Source organism: Amblyomma americanum, chromosome 1 (genome assembly GCF_052857255.1).
Source record: "Amblyomma americanum isolate KBUSLIRL-KWMA chromosome 1, ASM5285725v1, whole genome shotgun sequence".
In the NCBI taxonomy this organism is placed as follows: Eukaryota; Metazoa; Arthropoda; class Arachnida; order Ixodida; family Ixodidae; genus Amblyomma; species Amblyomma americanum.
This window is the reverse complement of record NC_135497.1, coordinates 357,430,684-357,452,451: the sequence shown is the minus strand read 5'-3', so window position 1 is coordinate 357,452,451 and position 21,768 is coordinate 357,430,684. Positions and strand designations below refer to the sequence as shown.

Here is a 21,768-nt window from a genome sequence, read left to right as displayed (position 1 = left end):
AGTTGGCGCACTTCAGGACTGTTGCCCGGCAGTCATCGTTGCCGTGTGGCTCCGAGCACCGTGGGCACACGATGGAGAAATTGCACACACTGCTCACATGCCCAATCTCCATGCATTTCCGGCACTGGAGAAGCATCAGAACGAAATGCCTAACCACGTTTCTAAAGTGCCCAACATTTACGTCTGTTGGAATGTAGTCCCATTGGAAAATCAGCCTGATGCAATTTGTCCACCCCCCCCCCCCCAGGACGCTGAAATTGCAGTATCGCTACGCCGTCGCTGGCTGATCGGATCAGAATGGACTGGTCGGAGTCGCAGATGGCCACGTCGACGTTGTAAATAACGCTTGCCGTAGCGCCGCTGTCTTGAAGGACATGGGAACGAACGCTGATGCCGACGAGCGTTATGATGTTGCTCAAACTTTCAATCGGGTTCCGGTCCGCAACTTCTACGGTGACGACATTCCTATAACGATTTACCCTCACGTCTTTGATAGCTCATGGGACGCGAGCCTCAAGGAACTCAGACGTGGCTTACCTGTTAATGTGGTTGTGGTTATTGGTAGGAGTCTCTGGCAAAAACAGGACATTATGTGCTGGTGCTGAACACTCCGTGGTAATCGTGGACGTACAAGACGACAGCGAGACCTCACCCCTGCGCAGTTATCGCTTGGCTTTCTTGCTCAGGACCCTGATGAAGCCGTCGTCAAGCGAGGAATCATCGCTACCGGCCAAGTACAGCACGTTGGCATGGCTGCTTGCATCACTCTGGTGGCTCAGCCATTTCCTCTGGGCGGCAGCAGCTGAGCCATTGGGATCCACTGGAGGTCTAGCAGCGTCCACTTCAATCACCGTCTCAAAAGAAACAGCCCTTCGCGATAATGTCGGGAACTAGGAAAAAATGCCGCCACCGTCTGGAAGGCATTGAAGTAACGAGCGTTAGCTTTATTGGCCATACGTAAAATGAAAGTATTTCGGCATCCAGCGGGGCCAGTGAAAAAAAACCTGAGCGGTTCGGAAAAGTAACATAACTCTTCCACCCAGCGGAGCAATCGATGCCTAGCGCCATCTATCAGAGCAATTACGATGCACATATACCCGTTGTCGAGTTACACCCCCTCAAGATACGTCCGAGACGGTATGTACTTGGTTTGGGGGTATATTGAGCGGGTGTAAATCGGCAACAGGTCGATAGAACAGACAAAGACAAACAGGTAGACTAGACACAGACAGACAGGTAGGCAGACGGATAGACAGTCATAGATAGACAGAGATAGAAAGACGGGTAGACAGATAGATCTTTTATTTATGTCAATTGTCGTACGCCAAAAAGCAGGCGTACCAAAGCCTCAAAGGGCTTGAGTGGCAGCGCCTGGCAGACAGCGAGCATTGGCAAACAAAGGAAGATAGAGATGTTGCAACGAACTCGGCAAAAAAGTTAACACAGAGATACAAATATAGAGACATAACTATTACAACATCGAAAGGGATGACAGTAATGTGAAATTATGACAGTAACATTAGATGAGATAATTATGGGGCAAGAAGCAACGCCGAGACCACCGCAAATTTTTTTTTCAGGATGTATTTTGTTTTTATGCGGAACACACTAGGTGGAAAACTATTGAAACAGGCAGGTACATAGTATTGACGGGTGCGCTTTGCGAACCGGTTTGAGGAGCGACGAATGCAGTAACGGTATTTCGGTCTTAAATCTCGTGCAGGAACATGCGGAACGGTGAACTGACTGTACCAGAAATGTGTAAGCACAATAGTTTCTGTTAACAAAGCGTTAAAGCTTCGAAGCTTTAGTCTCCTAAAAATCTCAATGTTATTACCAATGAGCAGGTTGTAGGCGATATTCTTTAGAAGTGAACGCAAAAGCAAATTTACCCTGTGCTGCCAGCGAACCATGCAATGACCATAAACAGTGATTCCGTATCTAAGTACACTATAGGCTAGAGCATGTGTAACACATTTACGGACGGAAAACGGCATAAAATATTTAATATTATACAGGACACGCAATACAGCACGAAGTTTTTGGCAAGCAAAAGAAAGGTGCGAGTTCCAAGAGAGATCACTGTCGAAGATCAGGCCAGGATATTTGACCGAATGCGCATATTTTGCTGGTACACAGTTATAATGAAAACGAGAGGAATTGTGCAAATAAACAGGATGACTCAACTCAAATTGATTCAGTGGGTTATGAAAACATATAAGTTGCGCTTTAGAAGCATTATGATTGATAAGGTTAGACAAACCAGTACATGGCTTTAGTAGCTGCCATCTGTAAAGCTGTTACAGCATCGGTGTAATTTCTTGCGCGTGCAACAATAACAGTATCGTCAGCATACTGGAACAATAGAATCATTAACGTATAGATTGAATAACAAAGGACTCAATTTAGAACCCTGCGGGACTCCGGAGGTAATTTCCGTGATATCGCTATGGAATTTTGAAATCGACACATATTAGCGCCTATCCTGTAAAAAGTTAGTAAGCAATTGTAAAAACGAACCTCGAAATAACAGTGCAGAAAGCTTATCAAGCAAAAGAACGTAGCAGATGCTATCGAAAGCCTTGCTTACGTCAAGAAAAAGAGCATAGGAATTTAGTACGTCACAGAATTCTTCATGATCATTTGTTCCTTTTCCTGGTATGAAGCCATACTGACAAGGTGATAGAACACTGTGCGTATTCAAAAAATTCGTCATGGTAAGCAGTAGATCCTTTTCAAATATTTGGCCCATGCATGGCAGAATAGAGACAGGTCGGTAATTACTCATGATGTTTCTGGAGCCACCCTTGTACAAAGGTATAACTTTAGCAGTTTACATGGAAGTCGGTATTATACCCCTGGAAATGATACTGTTAAGGATAACTTGTAGGACACCTTAAACCGCTTGAAAATTTTTGCACAGGTCAGTGACCGTGAGGCCGTCATGACCAGAGATTTGCTACGGTTAAGACTGAACAGTATACACCTTAAATCATTTTCGGTAATATCAGGAAGGAAAGCAGATTCCGTCACACTGGGAGGCAAGGGACAGGCGGTAGGCGGGGTTCGAGATGCACCAGAGACCAGAGAAAATAGTTTGTTAAAGTCATTCGCAATGCTCTGTATCTTTACGGAATAGCAGCACTCACTCATTACAGATTATTTACCAATAACTCTGTCTTCTTTCTGTTAAAACGAGCGTCGTTAAACTGGGGCCTAAAGTGGTCGCGCTTGGCCAGACGGATCATGGCATTAACACGTTTTCGTTCATATTTAAACTGCAGTCGTAGGTCAGAACAGTTTGGGGCATGTCTCGATCGAGCCCAGAGCAGATATTTCTCTTTAATGGCTTCCAGTATTACGAGTGACATCCACTTATTGTCTGAATTTCGTTGCTTAACTATCACCATGCGTGAAGAATCGGCTTTGTGTGAACGAAAAACCTCGACAAAACTATCATAAGTCCGCAGGAGACACTGTCAATAAGAGAATCCCAATCATACTTTGCTATTCTTTCATCAATACGCTTATAATCAAGTACAGATACCTTTTTCTGGCTGCGCATAGATGCAGGGTGGCTGGAACCATCCGTTAGCGAGCAGCAAATGAAATAGTGGTCTGCAAGCTTGACTTCAACCACAGCAGACCGCACGGAAAGGTTTTAAGAACGCACGTTTATGTCGTCGATGCAAGACGAGACCAGCTGCGCAGATAAGTATTCCTCACGTGTAGGGGTGTGTATTTTAGTCTCTAGTCCCCACTTCGATAAGGTGTCCAGTTAATCTGCGATTGTTGGCACACCGATAATGCACTCGTGTTCTTCACGGGAGAATGATTATATTGCAGATTCAAGCTCAGCTAAAAAGATTCGACCGTTACAGCACGGAGGGCGGTAAATTGTGAGAAAAACCAACGACAGCCAAGGTGGACTTAGGCGGAGTGCAACCACTTCTACTTCAATAAAAGTAATACTAATTTCAGAAACGGACCAAAAGTCTTTAACAAAAACTACGATTCCTCCTCATTTTCGTTGTAGGCGAGTGTAAGAATATAACTGGTAACCTGACAGCGAGAAATGCGATAAAACATCTGACGAAACATTCATTTCCGTGAGAGCAACAACGTCAAAACGTGAATGAAAATGGCGAGTTAGCGCACAAAAATGGTCCCAGTGTTTGCGTATACTGCGAATATTAACATGAGTAAACTGAAATCAATTGCCTGTGTGATGCTGAAAGAACTTCCATACTTCAGAAAAATCGAAACACTCCACGAAACCAATGTCACACATGGTTATGTTAGTTTTTCAAGATCCGGAAGCTTGTTGATGCGAATGAGAGGTGCGCCTTCGGTCTGTTTTGCAAGGACCTTCCCATTTTTGGTCTAGACGAACTCAAAACCCTTTTCTTTATCACGAGGCCTTGTAGTCGGAAGAACTCGCGATTAACCTGAGACAAGCTATCGTTAAAAAAAAACAGCCGAGGAAACTGATTGCCTTGCACCAAATCAGGAAGGCCCTTCCGAGTCCCGAGCCATTTCTGCTTAACAGAAATTGACCGAGTTTGCACTAGAATCGGTGGAATATAGTCGCCTCTGGATGGCAGCCGATGTACTGCTGAGATATCTGCTGGTTGAAAATCGGTTATGTTTAGCTTGCCAGCTAAGGCACTTAAGAAAGAGTGCAGGCTTTAATCAGATTTGACTGGAAGGTCGTGAATCAAGAAGTTACATCTCCTGCTGTATTGTTCGAGGTCATTTATCTCCCCACTCATCCTGTCAATGACCTGTGTCTGGGAAACTACTGTTGAAGACAGCGATTGAACTTGTGATCAAAGGTCTGCAAGCTCAGCCTGATTAGTGGTCGCTGTAGCAAGCACTGAGTCATACCGTGACGAGAGGAAATCAATCATATCGTTACCGTGTTTATGTTACCGTTTACCGTGTTACCGGACGCCGGACTTTGCGGTTAGCGCGGCGCACGCCGGAGGGCGTTTTAGAGTACCGTCTCTCCCGTAACAAGTACCGTAAGGCTAAAACGAGTGATGATGGCAGATGCCCAGCTTTTAAAGAAAAAAAATACGGATGCATTGCAATAGTTTCTATGACGTGAGATGCTACACTTTAATAATCTTTTTCTCTGCATATAAAGACGTACCCACTACACTTCAGCTAACAGCCGACTCAGCGGCTTTTAAAATGTACCCGTGAAGCTAGACACCTATTCCTGCCCAGTCCAGTAGACAATTCTGATACGTAAACCTCAGTAAGCTTGCATACACAGCGCACGTTGAGTTGCGAGCGCAGTAAAAAAGCACAACTAAGACGCCTGTTTGCCATGCCGCATCGTTGCTTCTTTGTAAACACAGTAGGGCCATCTAGTGGCAGTAAGGTAAAGCGCGCCAACTCCAACTTTTTATTTTCTGCAATTACTGATTAATATAGTAAGAGAATTACCAGTCTTTTTTGACAAAAAAATCATGAAAATATTATTAAAAAATGTTAAATCGGGCCCAAAACTGAAAAGCTGCAGTGTAGTCGTGCCTATTTGGCTATGTACACGACATATAGTTAGACTTAACTGCTTAAAAATTGGCAAATAATCTCAAAAACATGGCCTAGTTGTTGCTCAAACCTCAACGTATGAGTGAGAGTGCGCAAATTAAAAGCAAATGCCTTCATTTATATCGAGAAATGGCGCCGAAGAACGCGGCGGTGGTGCTGTATTTGGTCCGAAGCGGCCATGCAGGGCGCCGCCATGTTTTCTTACGAGCGAACGCTAACTCTCCGCAACGCTAAGGGAGATTTCATAAAGTGCTAGCGGACCGGTAAGTGGCGGCGCATGCGCAGATGTCGCTAGCCGGCCCCGGTAACGTAAAGACGGTAACGATATGCTATAACTGCCTAATAGCGGACTGTATGTCCTCGACTACTGAAGCAGCCTTTTCACTAGTTTCCTTGACCAACAAGAGCTCTTCAATTTTCACCATAAGTGCTGCAAGAGTTGTAGTCAAAGAATCCAGTTTCACATTCAGAGCAGACAGTTGCTGCGGGAATGAATCATCACCTGAGTTCCATGCTACGTCTGGTTGCTTAACCGAATCGATCTTGCATGAAGGACATTTCCACGTTTCACGCGTTACTGTACTCATCTTCTTGAAGGCGTTTTCAGTAACTGACGAGCAGTTTTCCCCCAGGCGAAATTCGCCATCACAGGCACAACTCATAAATCTTCCATCTTCGGTATGGCTTTTGAACAAGTGCACAGAGTAGACATAGTGCAGTCAGCGGCAAAACCCGAAAGTGATAAATTACAACAGGTGTAACCAAGACTCACCTGCGAAAAGCGAAGCAAACGTTTAGTCCAGGACAAAGGTTTGCCGCTGACTGCAACGATCCACGAAGTTGGCGGCATTTAAATAATCGGTGATCGACGCCAGGGAGACATAATTAGCAGGTCCAGAACCAATGAAGTCAAGGATGGCTTGCTACGTCGAAACGGCAGCCTCCTTGAGATCCACATGCGTAGATCAGTCACCAGAAGCAGTTGCGAAGATGATAGCCGTTGATGATACGTGCGGTTTTCTAGCTGATACTGTCCGACGGCTTGCAGAGCCTGCCCAAAGCAAAGCAAACGTTTAGTCCAGGACAAAGGTTTGCCGCTGACTGCCTCTCTGATACAACCTTTCTCTGATACAACCTTCGTCCGTAAACTTTCGAGACTGATTTATGTTCTCTAAAAATGATTCCCCAAAACAAATGCTCGTGCGTATGTGTAGCGCCATATTTTCGGGCTAACCTGAGTTATTTATGTTAATTGCTGTGGCAGCCGCTAGATAGCACTACATTTAGAAAGATACGTTGTCACTAGTCTGCGCATTCTACTGAGTGAATGTGGAGAGATGGACGTCCACCTCGAACAGCGTGTAAACATAAAATTCTGTGTGAAGCTTGGCAAAAAAGCCACACAAGACGTTCGTTTCGGGGAGAAAGTTGGTGGAAGACTACACAACGCATGGGCGCCCTTCAACCTCACGGAATGAAAACAACGTTGCTCGGATCAGAGAAATCGTACAGCAAGACCGCACCAATACAGTCCGCCTGCTTTCAGATGCTCTCGACATTAGTAAGACAACATGCCACAAAATTTTGCGTGAGAACTTGGGGAAATGAAAGCTCAATGCCATACTTGTGCCGCACTCCCTCACACAGGACCAGAAGGACACGCGGGCATCAGTGAGCGCTGATTTGCTCTCCGAGGCAGAGAAGGATGCTGCATTCGTCGATAGCATCATTGCTGAAGACGAAACATGGTGTCTTCAATACGATCCTCAAACAAATAGGCAGAGCGCTAAATGGCAGTCCACAAGCTCTCCGGCGTCAAGAAAGGTTCGGCGACAGGAGACCAAAACAAAGACGATGCTGATAGTTTTTTTCGATGCCTGAGGTGACATACACCACGAGTTCGTCCCACAACGGCAGACAGTGAATCAGGAGTTTTATAGCCGCATGCTCCAACACATGCGTGATGCATGTTCCAACACCGTCGCCCTTATGGGCATCTGGACAATGGAGCCTTCTCCACGATAACGCAAGGCCGCACACTGCTCTCAGCGTCACAAAATCTCTAGCCAAGCACAACATTACTGTACTTCCCCCCTCCGTCATAATCGCCTGACCTCTCCCCATGCGCTTTTTCCTGTTCCCTCGTGTGAAGAGAGCCCTAAAAGGTCTCTGGATGCGGAGCGCGGATGCCATTCAAGACGCCACGACAAAGGAGCTGACAGCCCTGCCAAAAGAGGCGTTTTCCAGCTGTTTCCAAGACGTCAAGAAGCGTTGGAATCTGTGTATAGTCTGCAAGGGAGACTATTTCGAAGGGGTGCTGCACAAATGATTTCAATGTTAAACGCGTTTTTTTAATGGACTGTGTCTCGGAACTTTACGGACAAAGATTGTAGATTGCGCTAGGCGTTGATCGCTCCGCTGAGTGGTAAAGTTATGTTACTTTTCCGAACCGCTCAGAGTTTTCTTCACTGGCCCCGCTGGATGCGGAAAGACTCGTTTTAGGCATGGCCAATAAAGCTTACGCTCGTTACTTCAACGTCTTACAGATGGTAGCGTCATTTTTTTCCCTAATTTACGAGATTATCGTGAAGGGGCAGTTTCTTTTATGATGGTGATTTGTCCGGAACGGAATTTGCTTCGTTTGGGGGTCCCGCCGCGAGGGCTCAGTGGTTAGGGCGCTTGGCTACTGATCCGCAGTTCCCGGGTTCGAACCCGTCTGCGGCGGCAGCGTTTCGATGCAGGCGAAACGCAAAGGCTCCCGTGTGCTACGCGATGTCAGCGCTCGTTAAAGATCCCCAGGTGGTCGAAATTATTCCGGAAACCTCCACTATGGCACCTCTTTCTTCCTTTCTTCTTTCACTCCCTCCTTTATCCCTTCCCTTACGGCGCGGATCAGGTGTCCTCCGATATGTGAGACAGATACTGCGCCATTTCATTCACCAAAATCCTATTATCACTACCAATTATCGTTTGGGGGTCACGGTGGGCCGAGAATTCGGTTTGCGGTGCGATATGGCAGCACTTCAATTAGTAATTGCATGTATACAATGTTTACTTATTATTTATTTGTGGTTTTATTTCTATACCACAACTCATAGGCTTCAATTAGCGTACCAAATTCGGTACAGAACTGTCCCCGGATGGGTGTCCCTTGTTGTCGTAGTATATATAGCGGAACGAATATATGCTTTTACAGCGGTCCCGTAACGGGAGTTTTCCTACCCGTTTTAGATATTTTTTGGTGAGGGGGAGGGGTAGAAATGAGAGGGCAGAACGAATTTTAATGACCGCCATCTTGGATTCGAGAAACCGAAACTATACCGCCATTTCGTTCCTTGATGTCATACTCACATAGTTCCACCTCTATCCACCATATTGGACCGTGGCGTCATCATTGGCACGCGCCAGGTTGTTTCTACAATGCTATTGTAGATGGCACTACAAGTCTCAATGCAAGATGTGCTGTTTTCTAGTTGCTGCCACAGATCACGCTGTGATCTCAGGTTGGTAGCAGACCCCACGAAATCACGAAATGTGATAAGTTGTAGCTGCCACAGATGGCGCTGTGATCTTAGGGTGGTTAAAGTCACTGGAACGGGAAAAATACCGCATTCGTTTTCTCTCGCCGCCGCGCCGGTCGGCCAGCGCGCGCGCGTTCCCGATTCGTTTTCCGCGGTGACGCGGTCATTCCCCGCCATAAATGGTCCGCTTGCTTATTTCTCGCGGCCGCCGGTACACAGATAATCCGAAGCATTACGTAGCACTTGCTCTTATAGGCCGAGATAAGCGTGCACAGCAATCGGGGCTGGAGCAAATATGGCGGCTGGTTGCAGTACTTTTCCCGTTCCAGTGACTTTAAGGGTGGTAGCATAACCCACGAAATCTCGAAACGTAAGGAGTAAGATCTAACGCTCTTAAAACTGATGAGGGGAAGGGACAGCGTTCTGATGGGCAAAAATTTTATCGTCTTCCCCGTAGTTCGCTTATTCTAAAATAGGCTGCTCAAAAGCATCCTATGGCTACAATTTACTCGAAATCTATAATCCTCAGTGAGAGTCTGTAGGGAAACTCAACAACAATGTTGTCCAGCACATCCTGCGTTTTAAAATGTTCCGGTATAGCAGACCTGAGTACTCAGAGCAATTCTGAATGGTAGAAAAGCTAGTTAACGGAAAACGGTCATCCTAGTTAAATCGACTGAATGTTCCTGTCCGGCCAGGCTACCATGGAAAACTGCGGGCGCTTGTAATTGGCAGTAGCGCAACTACCGTTACTTGAAAACCGCCGTCGTATTTACAGCGTATGTATGCGTGAATATGTGCGCATAAATAAGTGTGTCTAACAGCTGAAGCTCGTTTACCGCATTGTTCAGAGAAATACGAGTGCTTCAGAAACTCCACTCGAGCGTGAAGTAGTGACATTATTGCAAGGCGACAAAGCTGTTGAGCGGAACTGCACCCTCTAGATTGCTATCAATTTTTTTAAAATTCGGCAACAAGCGAAAAATGGGCTTCACGAGGGCTCAGTTTCTGCATGAAATTCATTCAAGAAACGTATATATTATGTACACTTTCCAGCCCTCGACCACAGCGCCGCCTACCACGAAAAAATAAAAAACCCATTAAAAACAGGCGCATCGCATTCCGGAATATCATTCAACTGCTTGTTCATAAGCGCAGCGCAACAATACTCGATATGATACGCCCTCGATCCAATCTGCAATCGTTTCATCGTTGCGACTTCATGAGACTGACCACTCATTAAGCGGTGCGCAGCGCGAGTCACGGGCAGTGGAAAAGGAGATTTGATGGAGGCAGCTTGCACAACTAATTGAATTCTCTCTGACAGTCACTTTAAAACAGCGTGTCTGCTCTGCGCACGCGCTTCCACAGGAAAAGTGAGTGTACAGCGCTGTTGCGCCATTCAGCCATCCTGTTCACGTGCCGAATTTTGCGCACGTCTCAACACGCATGCCAGTCACCTCCTTCAGCTAGCATATGCTGTACAGGGGCACAAATACTTCCCAGCTTCCTCTCGACCGAAAATAAATCCATAACATTGTACGTGAATCCCACTTTCAAACAATGCGAAAGGTAATGTGCGCCTCACGTTCAGGGCGGACATTCAATTGGGGCACCTTCCTCTGCTCAGCCTTCTTTTTGGCTAGCCTCTCATGCAGCCTGCCAACAGTAATATCCCAATGCTTCAGTATATGTTACTGTGACGACTTGAGTCTGCAAGCAACGGTGGACTCGATGCTCAAAGAACTTCGCAACCGTAGACCTGACACCATAGGAGATTAACGTCACCGCAGCGGTGGCCTAGTGGTTGAGCATCGGCCTCGTATGCGGGAGGTGCGGGGTTCGACCCACTGTACCGCCGGGTACCCACCGGTGATACATTCGGTACAGACTTCCCCTGGCCTGGTGCTCTGGTGCTCGGCTTATTCAGTGCGAACTGCTTGGAAAAGGGGTCTTTGACCCCACCTTGAGCAAAAACGAAAATACCTTGTGCCATGGTGCTCTTTGGCCGCAGAACCCTTGCGCCATAAAAATTCACTATCATCATCATCAGGACATTAACGTCATTGACGAGCTTGAAATGGCAAGACCTGAAATTCAGCAGGGGCATGGCTTAGCGCAGAACGCACACCCAGCAAGCATGCTCAAGCTTCATGTTTTGATGGTATCTAGAAACTGCATCTGTGGGCCATGTGGAACCTCGGCGGTGAACGCTAGCCCTTGCCCACCACAGAAAAACTTCAAGGTCGCTTCCACCGACACCGCACCCGTGTCAATCACCTTTGCACAAAACGCGTCAGCGATTGTGTGATCCACCGTGTTGAGAAAAATTTTATTCAATTGCGGTGCCACCCGAGTTTCATTGGAGCTTCCGGTTTTTTTTAACCTATATAAGCCGCCATCCCAGCATACAGGGGGGGGGGGGGGGGGGGGAACAAGTACAGGGACAGTTTCTCAAGGAACCCCCTCCTGATATTCCGCTTTCTGTGTTCATGAAATGCAGTTGATCATTAAGGCACGTTGATCGCAATTTTGCACATGACTTTCAAGTACCATCTGGAATAGAATATTGATGCCAGTCATGCTCACAATGCCGTATATTGAGGTTGCGTTGGTAAATTTCGAGTTTAAAGCAATGCTCCACGTGGCCCATTTTTATGTTTTCGTCTTTATTTCTTTCGCGCTCCTACCAATGAAGTTTAATCGCCTCGTCAAACTTTAAAATTATGCAGTCTCTTTTTACATAGATCATCTACAGTGTTATTCAGAGTGCCTGCACACACCACTGTCGCTAAGGCAGCTTACGCTCTTTTTGCAAAGCAGCACTATCAGTGCTCTATCGCAGACATCCCAGAGCAGTTCGTGTCGTGTCACGCCGAATCATCCCGCCCATTCCCGTATGTGGGAGAAGGAATGGGCTCGTACCAGACGCGTGTAGCAGATCTGTCCCTTTCATTCCACTACAGCTTCCTTTTTCCTGGGCTGCCTATTCTCCACGTCCTTATCCTCGTCTCTCCATGTTCCGACTCCAAAGCAGCATAGGCTATGGGCACTCTTGTGTATTCTTCCCCGTCAACGGCAGACAGATTTTTCTTGTCTCATCTCACCTAACGGTCTAAAAACAATGTCTGCATTGGTGTATCCGTCATTATCGTATTTAATGGTGACTTAGCGTTTTATCTCGCGAATAAATGCGTCTTCAGCTGCCGAGTCGACCTCAACAAAGGTACAAGAAATTAACAACGAAGCCAAGGACAAATTTCACTAAGAGCAGATATTAAATTTAGTCGTTCTCACTGTGTGTTTAAAGGGTACGCAGATGTCTTCAATTCATACTTAAGTCACGATTCAATCAACCAGGAGACGCTTCGTTTACATCAGTACTATTAGACGCAGTCAAGAGTGGACATGCCTCTGACCGCACAGTGCCGTCTGCAAATTTCCTGCTATTAATATAAACTGAATATTTACAGGGCGCCTCAATTGCTACAACTTTGTTCAGCTGCCTGGTGATATGGCAGGCAGTTGGGAAGACCTTCAGCGGTGTGCGCTTTCCCAAGATGCCCGTCACGACGGAGCGCTGTCCACTCAACACGACGCTGACCAGCGCGTACACCAGTGAAGAGAGCAGTGTGTACGTTCACCACCAAGATTGCGTGGTTGTAAGCGCTGGTGGGATTCAACTGTTCAGTGTTGGACCATTCCGTCTTTGATACTGAAGGCGGCGATTGGCATATCTTGCTAAGTTTCAGATGCCGTCCCAGCTACAGATGATGCAGGGTCATAAGAAATAACCGAATAAAAGTACCCTAAAAACATATAAAAACGGAACATACGCGTTGTCCAGTAGCGCCCCACTAGCATGAAACATGCCCACATTGCCGCGCTCTTCCAGTGGGAATCAAATTGTTCTTTTTGGTGCAGTGGGGCTACGACACTCGTTCTATTACTCGAGAGGCTCCACTAATGAGAATTATTCGCATCTCATCACTCCACTTGTATATTAACTCCCAAGCATTGTGGAGTGCTGAGTTTGCTGCATTCCAGTTGTTTTATGACAATTTCATTTATCTGATGGAAGGCAGCACATTTACCAGGGTCATGTCTACATGACAAAAATTTTAGATTAATTGGGGCGCCGGTATCTGCGCCATATACACATGATGCTTCTGAGGTTGGCTTTTTGTTTTGACGAGTTCATCTTATCTGTGTTACAGGAACTTTGATGATCTCTTTCCTTTGTATAAATTCTCATCTTACTGGAGTGGCTTTCTCAGCGCCTCGTTTACGATATGCCTTGGACTGGCAATCAGCTTATTAACAGGCAAGTAGCGGCATTTTTCGGCTTAAAAACGTTTAACTTTCTGTGGAATTCTCACGTTTTCCAGTACCATATATAACTAGTAAACGTGCTAGTTTTCTGTTGCAAGCACGGTATTTAATGATCAATGAACAGCCAACGTGGACGCACATTCGCGCAGTCGGTTGCTGCAATGATAGTCACTGCGTCGCTTTGAAAGTGTCAGCTGCGTTAACTAACGTAGGCGCAAAAGGTGTCGAATGCCTGCGGACTCAGAGGTCGTCGAGAAACTCTTGTCGAGAGCGGCTAGATATGACAGCATTTGGAATAAAACTGGGTGTATTCCTCGAGGCGTTCGCGCTTTGAAGCCATTCAGCATCTCATTTTTTCTCCGTCTATTTGCTCCTTCAAGTGACGCCATGGTTTCGTTCAGGTACACTTCTTGCGAGAAAGCTCTTGACCCCTTGCACCCCCCCCCCCCCCCCCCCTCTGTTTAGAGAAAGCTGGTCCTGAGGCCAAGGCTGGTGGTAGCGAGGAGGCTGGAGCCACACATGCGAGTAGAAGGGCATTGTAGGATCGGGAATCACTGCAGCGCCGTAGATTGTCTTGACTCATACTGCTGCTACGACGTCCGTCGCGGCTAAGTGCGTCGCAGATCAGCATTGTAGTCGCAGGAGTTCAGTTGTTGATTAGTTGACGGCACGGGCGTCTGTAGCGTTTTCTGGCTAATAAATGCGGTCGCGGTCACCTCGCCAGCGTTCCCCTGGAGATCGTGTATCAATTCATACTGATCATCCTGTACAGATTACGCTTTTCCGCTTTGAGTGGTATTGCATGAGATTTTCAATTTCACGCACGCGCTGGGTATAAGCCGTCCCATAAGTCTACTAGGCACAAAAGGGCGATCTCGAGAACCTAAGAGGGCGCTATGCTACCATAGAGCGCTGTGTTCAAGAAAGTTCAATGATCTTTCGTACAGTATAACAGTGTCGGCTTTCTTTCGGCTTTATAATCATTCATTCATTCGATCTGTATGTGCTGAAAACGAATTTGTAATGTACCTTCGTCGAGACCTCGAAAAACCCTGGAAATTTTACTGAAGGACCTCATTTCGCAGAACAAAGATACGCACACAAATGTTTGCGGTTACTGTATCATCAAACTCCTCAAGAGAGATATACAGAAATGAGCTAGCAATCATAGTCCAATGCCTTGTTGCTTCGTTCCAGGTGGTCGCAAGCAATATCAACAGAATTTACCTATGACGTCGAGCTTTTTTATTTCTCTGTGGAGTAAGCTTGGGCTGCTAAAGATGAGCGATCCTGTAAGTATTGCCTTGACAGCAATTCACTTACAACTTAGGGTTAAATAACGTCGGGTAATCGTGGTTAGCTATGTGAAGGTTCCCTCAAAACAAACTGAGGGTAAATGAATCAACTTATAAGAACGGGCAAAGCGCAACTGTTCGAAATTTTTATTTTCCACTGTGCGTGAAATCATTTTGTCGTCAAACACGAACGGCTTCTCTTCCTCTGCGCCTGCTTTGATTTCAATGCTTCTGAAATCATTCACAAGCAAGCATCTTATCATGAGAAAGACATTATTACTGCGTGTTATTTTTTTCCTGTTATGTTTCTGATTACTGCATGGTGGCAGGCTGTTATTTTTTTCGTCAAGCGCTGTCCTAACAATATGCACACAGGCCAGCCGGCCCTTGCTGCAGCCGCCGCGTGTAGCTTGCGTGGATAAATTAACTTGGCGTGAAAGTTGTGTTTCTTGCAATGCAGAAAGAAGTGCTCTGCACGCGTATCGCGTTCTTTTTCACTTTTAAGGCTGTAAAAGCGATAAAAATTACCGTACCTTAAGAAAATATTCCGGTTCTCTATGGTGCGATATTGATACTGATCTAAAATCAAAAATTTTCGCAATCTGTCATGAGAGGCAGTTTCAAACGTAATGTCCGACAACAGCTAATTGGTCGCCTACAATTACCTGTAGAAAGTGTCTTTCGCCTCTTCAAAGAGGTGCGCTACATAAACAACTTTCTCAGTGCAATAGCATTCAGGTTATCATGCAGTTTCCGGTTTCTTTGTAACTAAACTTCCTAATTGGTGGAGCGGTCACGTGACCTTGTGACGTCTTGCAACCTGCCTTGAAAGGTCATCCTAATTGGTCGACAGAGTCACGTGGCTTCGTGATGTCATCACAGCCTGCCCATCGTGGCAGGTGGCAACCTGATTGTGAGCAACCTGCCCACCGTGGCAAGTGGCACGCGCACCCCTAAAATTTTGGAAATAGGCCCACCTCAGGAAATGAATTAGGCTGGATTAGAAGGAATTAGCGGGTGTGTTAAGGTGGATTAGTACATCGGATTAGTATAATTTCATATGATAACCCAATGGAATGTACTCGAACATTCTAGGAGGTGACAACCAATACCATATTAGCGAAGTGGAACTGTTTCTAACATAAGTTTTGGCGGGAAAATCGCAAGAACATAACTCACTATAGACGCCATAGAAGGCAACCTAAAGGCTAACGCATTATCTTTAAGAATGTGGTTAAGAAGGCCCCTAAGTTTTTATTTTTTAAATTAACCAGTGGGAGCCATCGACTTTGTGCGCGTCACAGGGCAGACGAGAACGTCGGTCATGAGCTGTTGATTGCCTTTGAACAGAGCTGTTTAATCCTGAGCCGCGGCAGCTTTCAGATACAGGTTTAAATACGTAATAATGACAACAGAAAATATCTACCGATAACATGCCCCGCGTCCAAGTCATGCATAAATATGACGTATGAGTAATTTGCAGTGTTTTATTTGATTGCTTATTTTTTTTTGTTGCTTCGTATGTTTTCAGTCACATGGGCACAATGTTCGTCTTTGCGCACTTGAGTGTTTCCTTTCCGTTGTTCTTTAGAGCGCCAAGGTCCGCTAGAACAGCAGGGAACGGCTGTAGCTTTTGTGATAGCCCTGTAGCTAAGCAGACCTCGTATTAACTAAATAAAGTGTAATTGCCTTTAGAAACACGAAACATCCTTCAAAGGTGGTCTGTCAGACTCAAGCTTGCACGGTGCATGAGTTTGTTTTTAGGTTTACGGTATTGAACTACCTTCTTCCGCACGCCCCAGGCGGATCTCGTCATTTCAAACGGGGCTGTCAAAACACAGTAGAGGCTTTTCTATATGAGCTTCGCTTTATCGGGGATTCATAATATTACAGGCCTGCAATTTCCCTAGAGAACAGCAAAGGTTTTCACGTCTGTACCTCACGAAGGATGCCTGCTTATATTTTCGGTCAAACTCCAGCCTTCTTGTGGGCATAAAAAGAAAGAAAAAGTAAAGTCACGTTTAGCACGTGCCTTTAGCTGTATAGCGACGTATAGCAAAATAAAACGCCTCAGTTATGAACAACTTGTGGCAATAAAAAAACTGGCAGTCCTGTGCAATCTCAAATTTCACAATTATAGGTGACTGCTGTAGTAAGAGTAGTTTAGTTACTTTCCTCATCGCAATGCTCTCGTTTACAGCTGACAGGGTGTATACGTTTTCCAATACCAGACAACAAATGTCATCGCCTCTGGGGGCATTCTAAGCCCTATGAACTAGAAAGGAGACTGGAGGCTTCGGGCTGTAATTATAATGAAAACTGTTGTATGGCAACAGCCAGGTTTAATTTACAGTTGTAACTGTGCTTGATTGTCCCGAAACGGTGGCTGCATGCATCATATTGAATTATTCATTCGTGGCGTCACCAGCGTGCAACGCGTCAATTAGTGGCGGCATTAGCTTAGTTCATACCCTAGGTTGGTTAAAAGATAATTCCAAGTTCATGAATGCATTGTAGAATTTCATGCAGGTTTCCGAGCGTACGTGTGCCAGATGCTCAATTTTATTTTTTTCGCACGTGAAATCCGCTGCATATATCACAGCGATGCAGTTTCCGGGATGTCCAAAAAGCAAATAAGCTATCGGATGACTTCCCACGTAAGCGACAAATGCCGCGTCAAGTTCTTCCCGAAGGGGGGGTTTACGGAAAGTGAAAGCTTGCGCCGGATGTGATTCGTGCAAACCAGCTGCTACAAGAGTGCAAAAATTTTCAAAGCAACTGTCTTGCACATTTGCAGGAAATGTTTCCATACTACCTCTTCAATTGAAACGCATCCTACATACTTATGCTGCTAATAGAAAACAAAAAGCTATCATTACTGCTTTTGCAGATTCTGGGAAATGGTGCCCTTGTTCTCATTCTGTGTTGCCTTTCCCGGATGCTTCCAGATGTGCCAACAGACGTCTTCTTTCCTGGAAAATACGGCCTGCCACGTGGCCCAAGAAGAACCTTCGACGGCTGTTTGATATTTTAGTTTTGCTGACAGCAGTGCCGAGAAAGGGCCGATCATTGATTGGAACAAACTAAGAGTGTTTGTTCTGCCCTGTTTTAATAACAGACAAAAGCACCACGTCGAGGCACTAAAAAGATGAGGAAAACCGGCTGACTTATTACTGAAATTGATTACGTACGTACTTAACACTGCCTGCGTCAGTGTGCATTGAAGGACTGTTTATTTTAACGACTGCGAGTCAGGCAGCGGCCATTTCAATATTAAAACTGCAGTGAAACATCACAGAAATGTCGAGATGAAGCCTCTGGACATCGCGCAATCACCAAAAAAAAGTGGCATGGACGTTTAAAGCCTAATAAAAGTGTGGTACTTTGACAACGAACAGATATAAGACCAAATCGCTTGTCTTCAAAAACCAAAAAAGAATGAAAGTGCAAGGAATCTCAAGTAGCAACAGTTGTGGTGGCGGTAAAAATGCTTTATTGACACTTTTAGGCGGTTTTGACGGGCGGTGTCCTTATTCTGGAACTACAATGATGAAGGCTGCTCCCTGGCTCTTCTAACTAGGGTCTTCTGGTCCGAACCGTCGGAGCTGGACAGAGCTGCCTCCCATCCCTCCTGCGTTGGCTTTTCTATAACATCTAGGCACCTGTTTTCCTGACAGGTCCATACAATATGATATAAGCCTGCCTTCTCCCCGCCGAACTGACATTCCGAGTCGAACGACTCCGGGTCTATAGCGTGTAGCATATACAGGGTGCCCACGCTAACGTTAGCCAGGGTTTAAAAATATGCCGCGGCACTCCAAGACGACGCGACCAAATGCATGTTGCTGGCTATTGCATGGAGCAACTGACACCATTTTTGTGTTGTGCTTAATTGCACAATTAGTTGAGATTAATAATTCAACTTCGCCAGCAACGAAGATAGGCGAGAAAGTCCAATTAGAAAGTTGTACAACGGTCCGCAAAACGTCCAAGTGAACAGTTTCGAACTTTCCATCGATTACGCATCGGCTTTTTTTCGCTGTCTGCAGATGCCCGCGAAATACAAAAAAATATACCACGTGACATGCCCGCCTGCGCGCCGCGATTGTAGTGCTCTGAAACATTCCACGTAAGAACGAACAGACCATTTAGCCCGGTGTGCTGCTGCTTAAAAGGTGACAGGGCTGCGACGCAGGCGCTGGCTTGTGCGATTTGCGCGCGCAGAAGCGATAAGGACTGTGTCTGCCTGCCACTATCAAGAGCCACAAGGGAAGCATACCGCTTGTCTATATCGCACAGCCAGCTGCTGCGTCGCTGCCCTGTCCCCTTTTAAGCGGCAGCACACCGGGCTAAAAGTTCTGTTCATTCCTACACGGAACGTTTGAGAGCACTGCAATCGCGGCGCGCAAGCGGGCATGTCACGTGGTATTTTTTGTATTTGGCGGGAATCTGCAGTGAGCGAAAAGAAGCCGATACGTTATGGATTAGGATTATAGGGGGATTTAACTCCCCAAAGCAATGAGGGGCGCCGTAGTGAAGGACTCCGGAAATTTCGACCACCTGGGGTTCTTTAACGCGCACTGACATCGCACAGCACACGGGCCTCTTGAATTTCGCCTCCATCGAAATTCGACCGCCGCGGCCGGGATTGAACCCGCGTCTTTCGGGTCAGCAGCTGAGTGCCGTAACCACTGAGCCCCCGGGGCGGCCCCCCGATACGTAATGGGTGGAAAGTTAGAAACTGTTCAGTTGAACGTTTCGCGGACCGTTCTACAACTTTCTCTTTGGACTTTCTAGCCTATCTTGATTGCTTGTGAAGTTGGTTATTTAGTCTCGACTAATTATGCAATTAAGCACAATACAAAAAATAGTTTAAATTGCTCTATACAATAGCCAGCAACAAAAATTTGGTCGCGTCGTCTTAGAGTGCCGCGGCATATTTTTAAAGTCTGGCTTAACTTAGCGTAGACACCCTGTATATGGACTATTAAAGGTGTTTCTCTGAATTTTACGAAGTGGGATCTCTTCGAATTTATCTAACGTATTGTCCGGTTAGGGGTACACCTTGCGCAACAGTACGTCTGTGAAGGTTGGCAGGGGGGTAGGGGGTTTCACAACAACCCTGTATGGTGCCCGTAGAGAACTGGTTGGGCAATAGGCGTGTGCTCCCTCGTGTCCTGGTACCCACACAAAGTGTTTGCGTTGTTGTTTGGAGCCTTCGTCGTTGCTCTTAATTACGATACGCGTTTTCAGAACCTTTTAGACAGCCTTATACTGGTGCCCGGTTGGTGAGGCCTCGGGTTACAGTATGAAAGCGGTCATTACCAGGGAGAGACGCGTGCTCTGGGGTCCAGACTACTCGTATATCGCGGATTGGGTCCTCTCTTGTTTGATAGACAAGGCTGTGGGCAAGCTGGGATGATTAATCCCTGCGTAAAGTTGCGACCTGCCTCCCCAGACTCCCGCCTGCGTGATTACTAGCGCAAAGTGCATTCCTTCGCCTCCGTACAGTTGTATGTTTCGACTGTGCCTGCTACTTTTGTTTGGCCTTCCCAGTTGATTACGGCTACGACCATGACATGTCTTGTGGGGTATCTTGCTGCATTCTAGTATACGGTATTTGGGCCTTGACTGTAGGAGCGTACCAACGCTTTAGCTCGGGCCGAGCGTAGATCTTGCCGGGCGGGATTTCTGGATGCCTGTGGCATGGTACAAGGACGATCTTTATGCGAAATCTGAAGTCCGGTGCGGTCGAAGCTGGCTTGGATGATGGATCACAAATATTTAATAATGTGGGTCATCGACAAATCGGCGCGTCAGCACCGCATGGCTGACTTTGCGTGCGAAGACAGCTGAAGGTACACGCATGGCAACAAACTTAATGTCAGCTATTGTATTTTCCCCTGAACACGGCAATCATTGTACCGTTATTTTCTTCTCGGTAACTCAAATGCCTATAGCTGCTATGGAACATTACGGGAAGGAGGGGATGGATGGATGGAAAAACTTTATTAGCGACAAATTTAAAGTGTTCTTGACCCTTGCGTGTCACTGGGCGCCGTGGTCGATCCTTGGCCAAGGATTCCGCGCATGACAGCGGCCATCGTGGCTCGGCGTACGAGAAATCGTTGCGCTTCCTCGTCCTGGCTGGCCAGCAAGTGCTCCCACTGCGTCACTCACACTCGGGTGGTCTATTAGAGGCTCTAAGTCTGCCTTAGGGCAGGTCCATGTGACATGCTCTAGTGTAGGTTTACCCTGGCACCACGGACATTCGTCTACGTATTGTGTAGGGAAAATCTTTTGCAGTTCGTGCAGCCGCGGGTAGGTACCGGTTCTTAGTCTGCGCCAGTCTACCACCTCCTCCTTGGTTAGCCTTTTATGTGGGGCTGGGTAGCGTTTCCGCTGACCCCTGTAATGATCCAGTATGTCTGAGTAAGGGGGGGGGGGGTAAGAGGGTCAAAGGTGCCTGTGGTGCAAAGTGTTGAATCTGCTCGGTTGACGTACCCTCGAGCTAACTCGTATGCTGCCACTTTGCCCTTCATGCCCTCTTGTCCCGGAACCCATACTATATAATGTTTAGTGTTTATGTGTCTTCTCGTCGTGTGTAGAATATGATTGGAGATGCTGTCGATCCTGCCACTTGTGTGGTTTCTGCATGCTTGTTTGGAGTCCGTCACTATAGTGAGGTTTTGTCCTGTTGCGTTGCCGTGCGATATTGCCAGAGCAATGGCGGCCTCTTCAGCTGCCTCTATGCTTGGGCTGTTTATTGTTGCGCTGGTTATTTCTTTCCCTCCTTCGTCTGTTACAACGGCGATCGTTTTGCGTTGGTATCGGTACTTTGCTGGGTCCGGGTAGACTACGCTGGGATTGTCGCTGAATTTCCTGCTGAGTGCTCGGACTCTGGCTTGTCGTCTTTCATGGTGTATATTGGGGTCCATGTGCCTGGCTATGGGTCTTACCCGGACGTAGTTTCTGTCTTCATTATTAATCCGTTCCTTGTCTTTTTGTGTGCCCAGGGTTAGCCCTAATTTCTCCAATAAGTGTCTTCCTGTTCTGGT

The 21,768-nt window shown here is 46.5% G+C and overlaps 1 protein-coding gene across 2 annotated transcripts in view; it reads left to right on the top strand.

The window, feature by feature from the left end:
- Window positions 1-18,099, top strand: part of LOC144115598 (sodium-coupled monocarboxylate transporter 1-like) — a 76,352-nt gene extending 58,253 nt beyond the window's left edge. The window contains exons 12-15 of one of the 2 annotated variants that reach the window (XM_077650017.1): window positions 12,557-12,717; window positions 13,301-13,407; window positions 14,613-14,707; window positions 17,659-18,099. In XM_077650017.1, the coding sequence (XP_077506143.1) occupies window positions 12,557-12,717; window positions 13,301-13,407; window positions 14,613-14,707; window positions 17,659-17,736 (441 nt within the window). In that variant the 3' untranslated portion in view covers window positions 17,737-18,099. The remainder of the gene's footprint in view (window positions 1-12,556; window positions 12,718-13,300; window positions 13,408-14,612; window positions 14,708-17,658) is intronic. The other variant, XR_013311467.1, reaches the window with a different exon arrangement.
- Window positions 18,100-21,768: the final 3,669 nt, after the last annotated feature.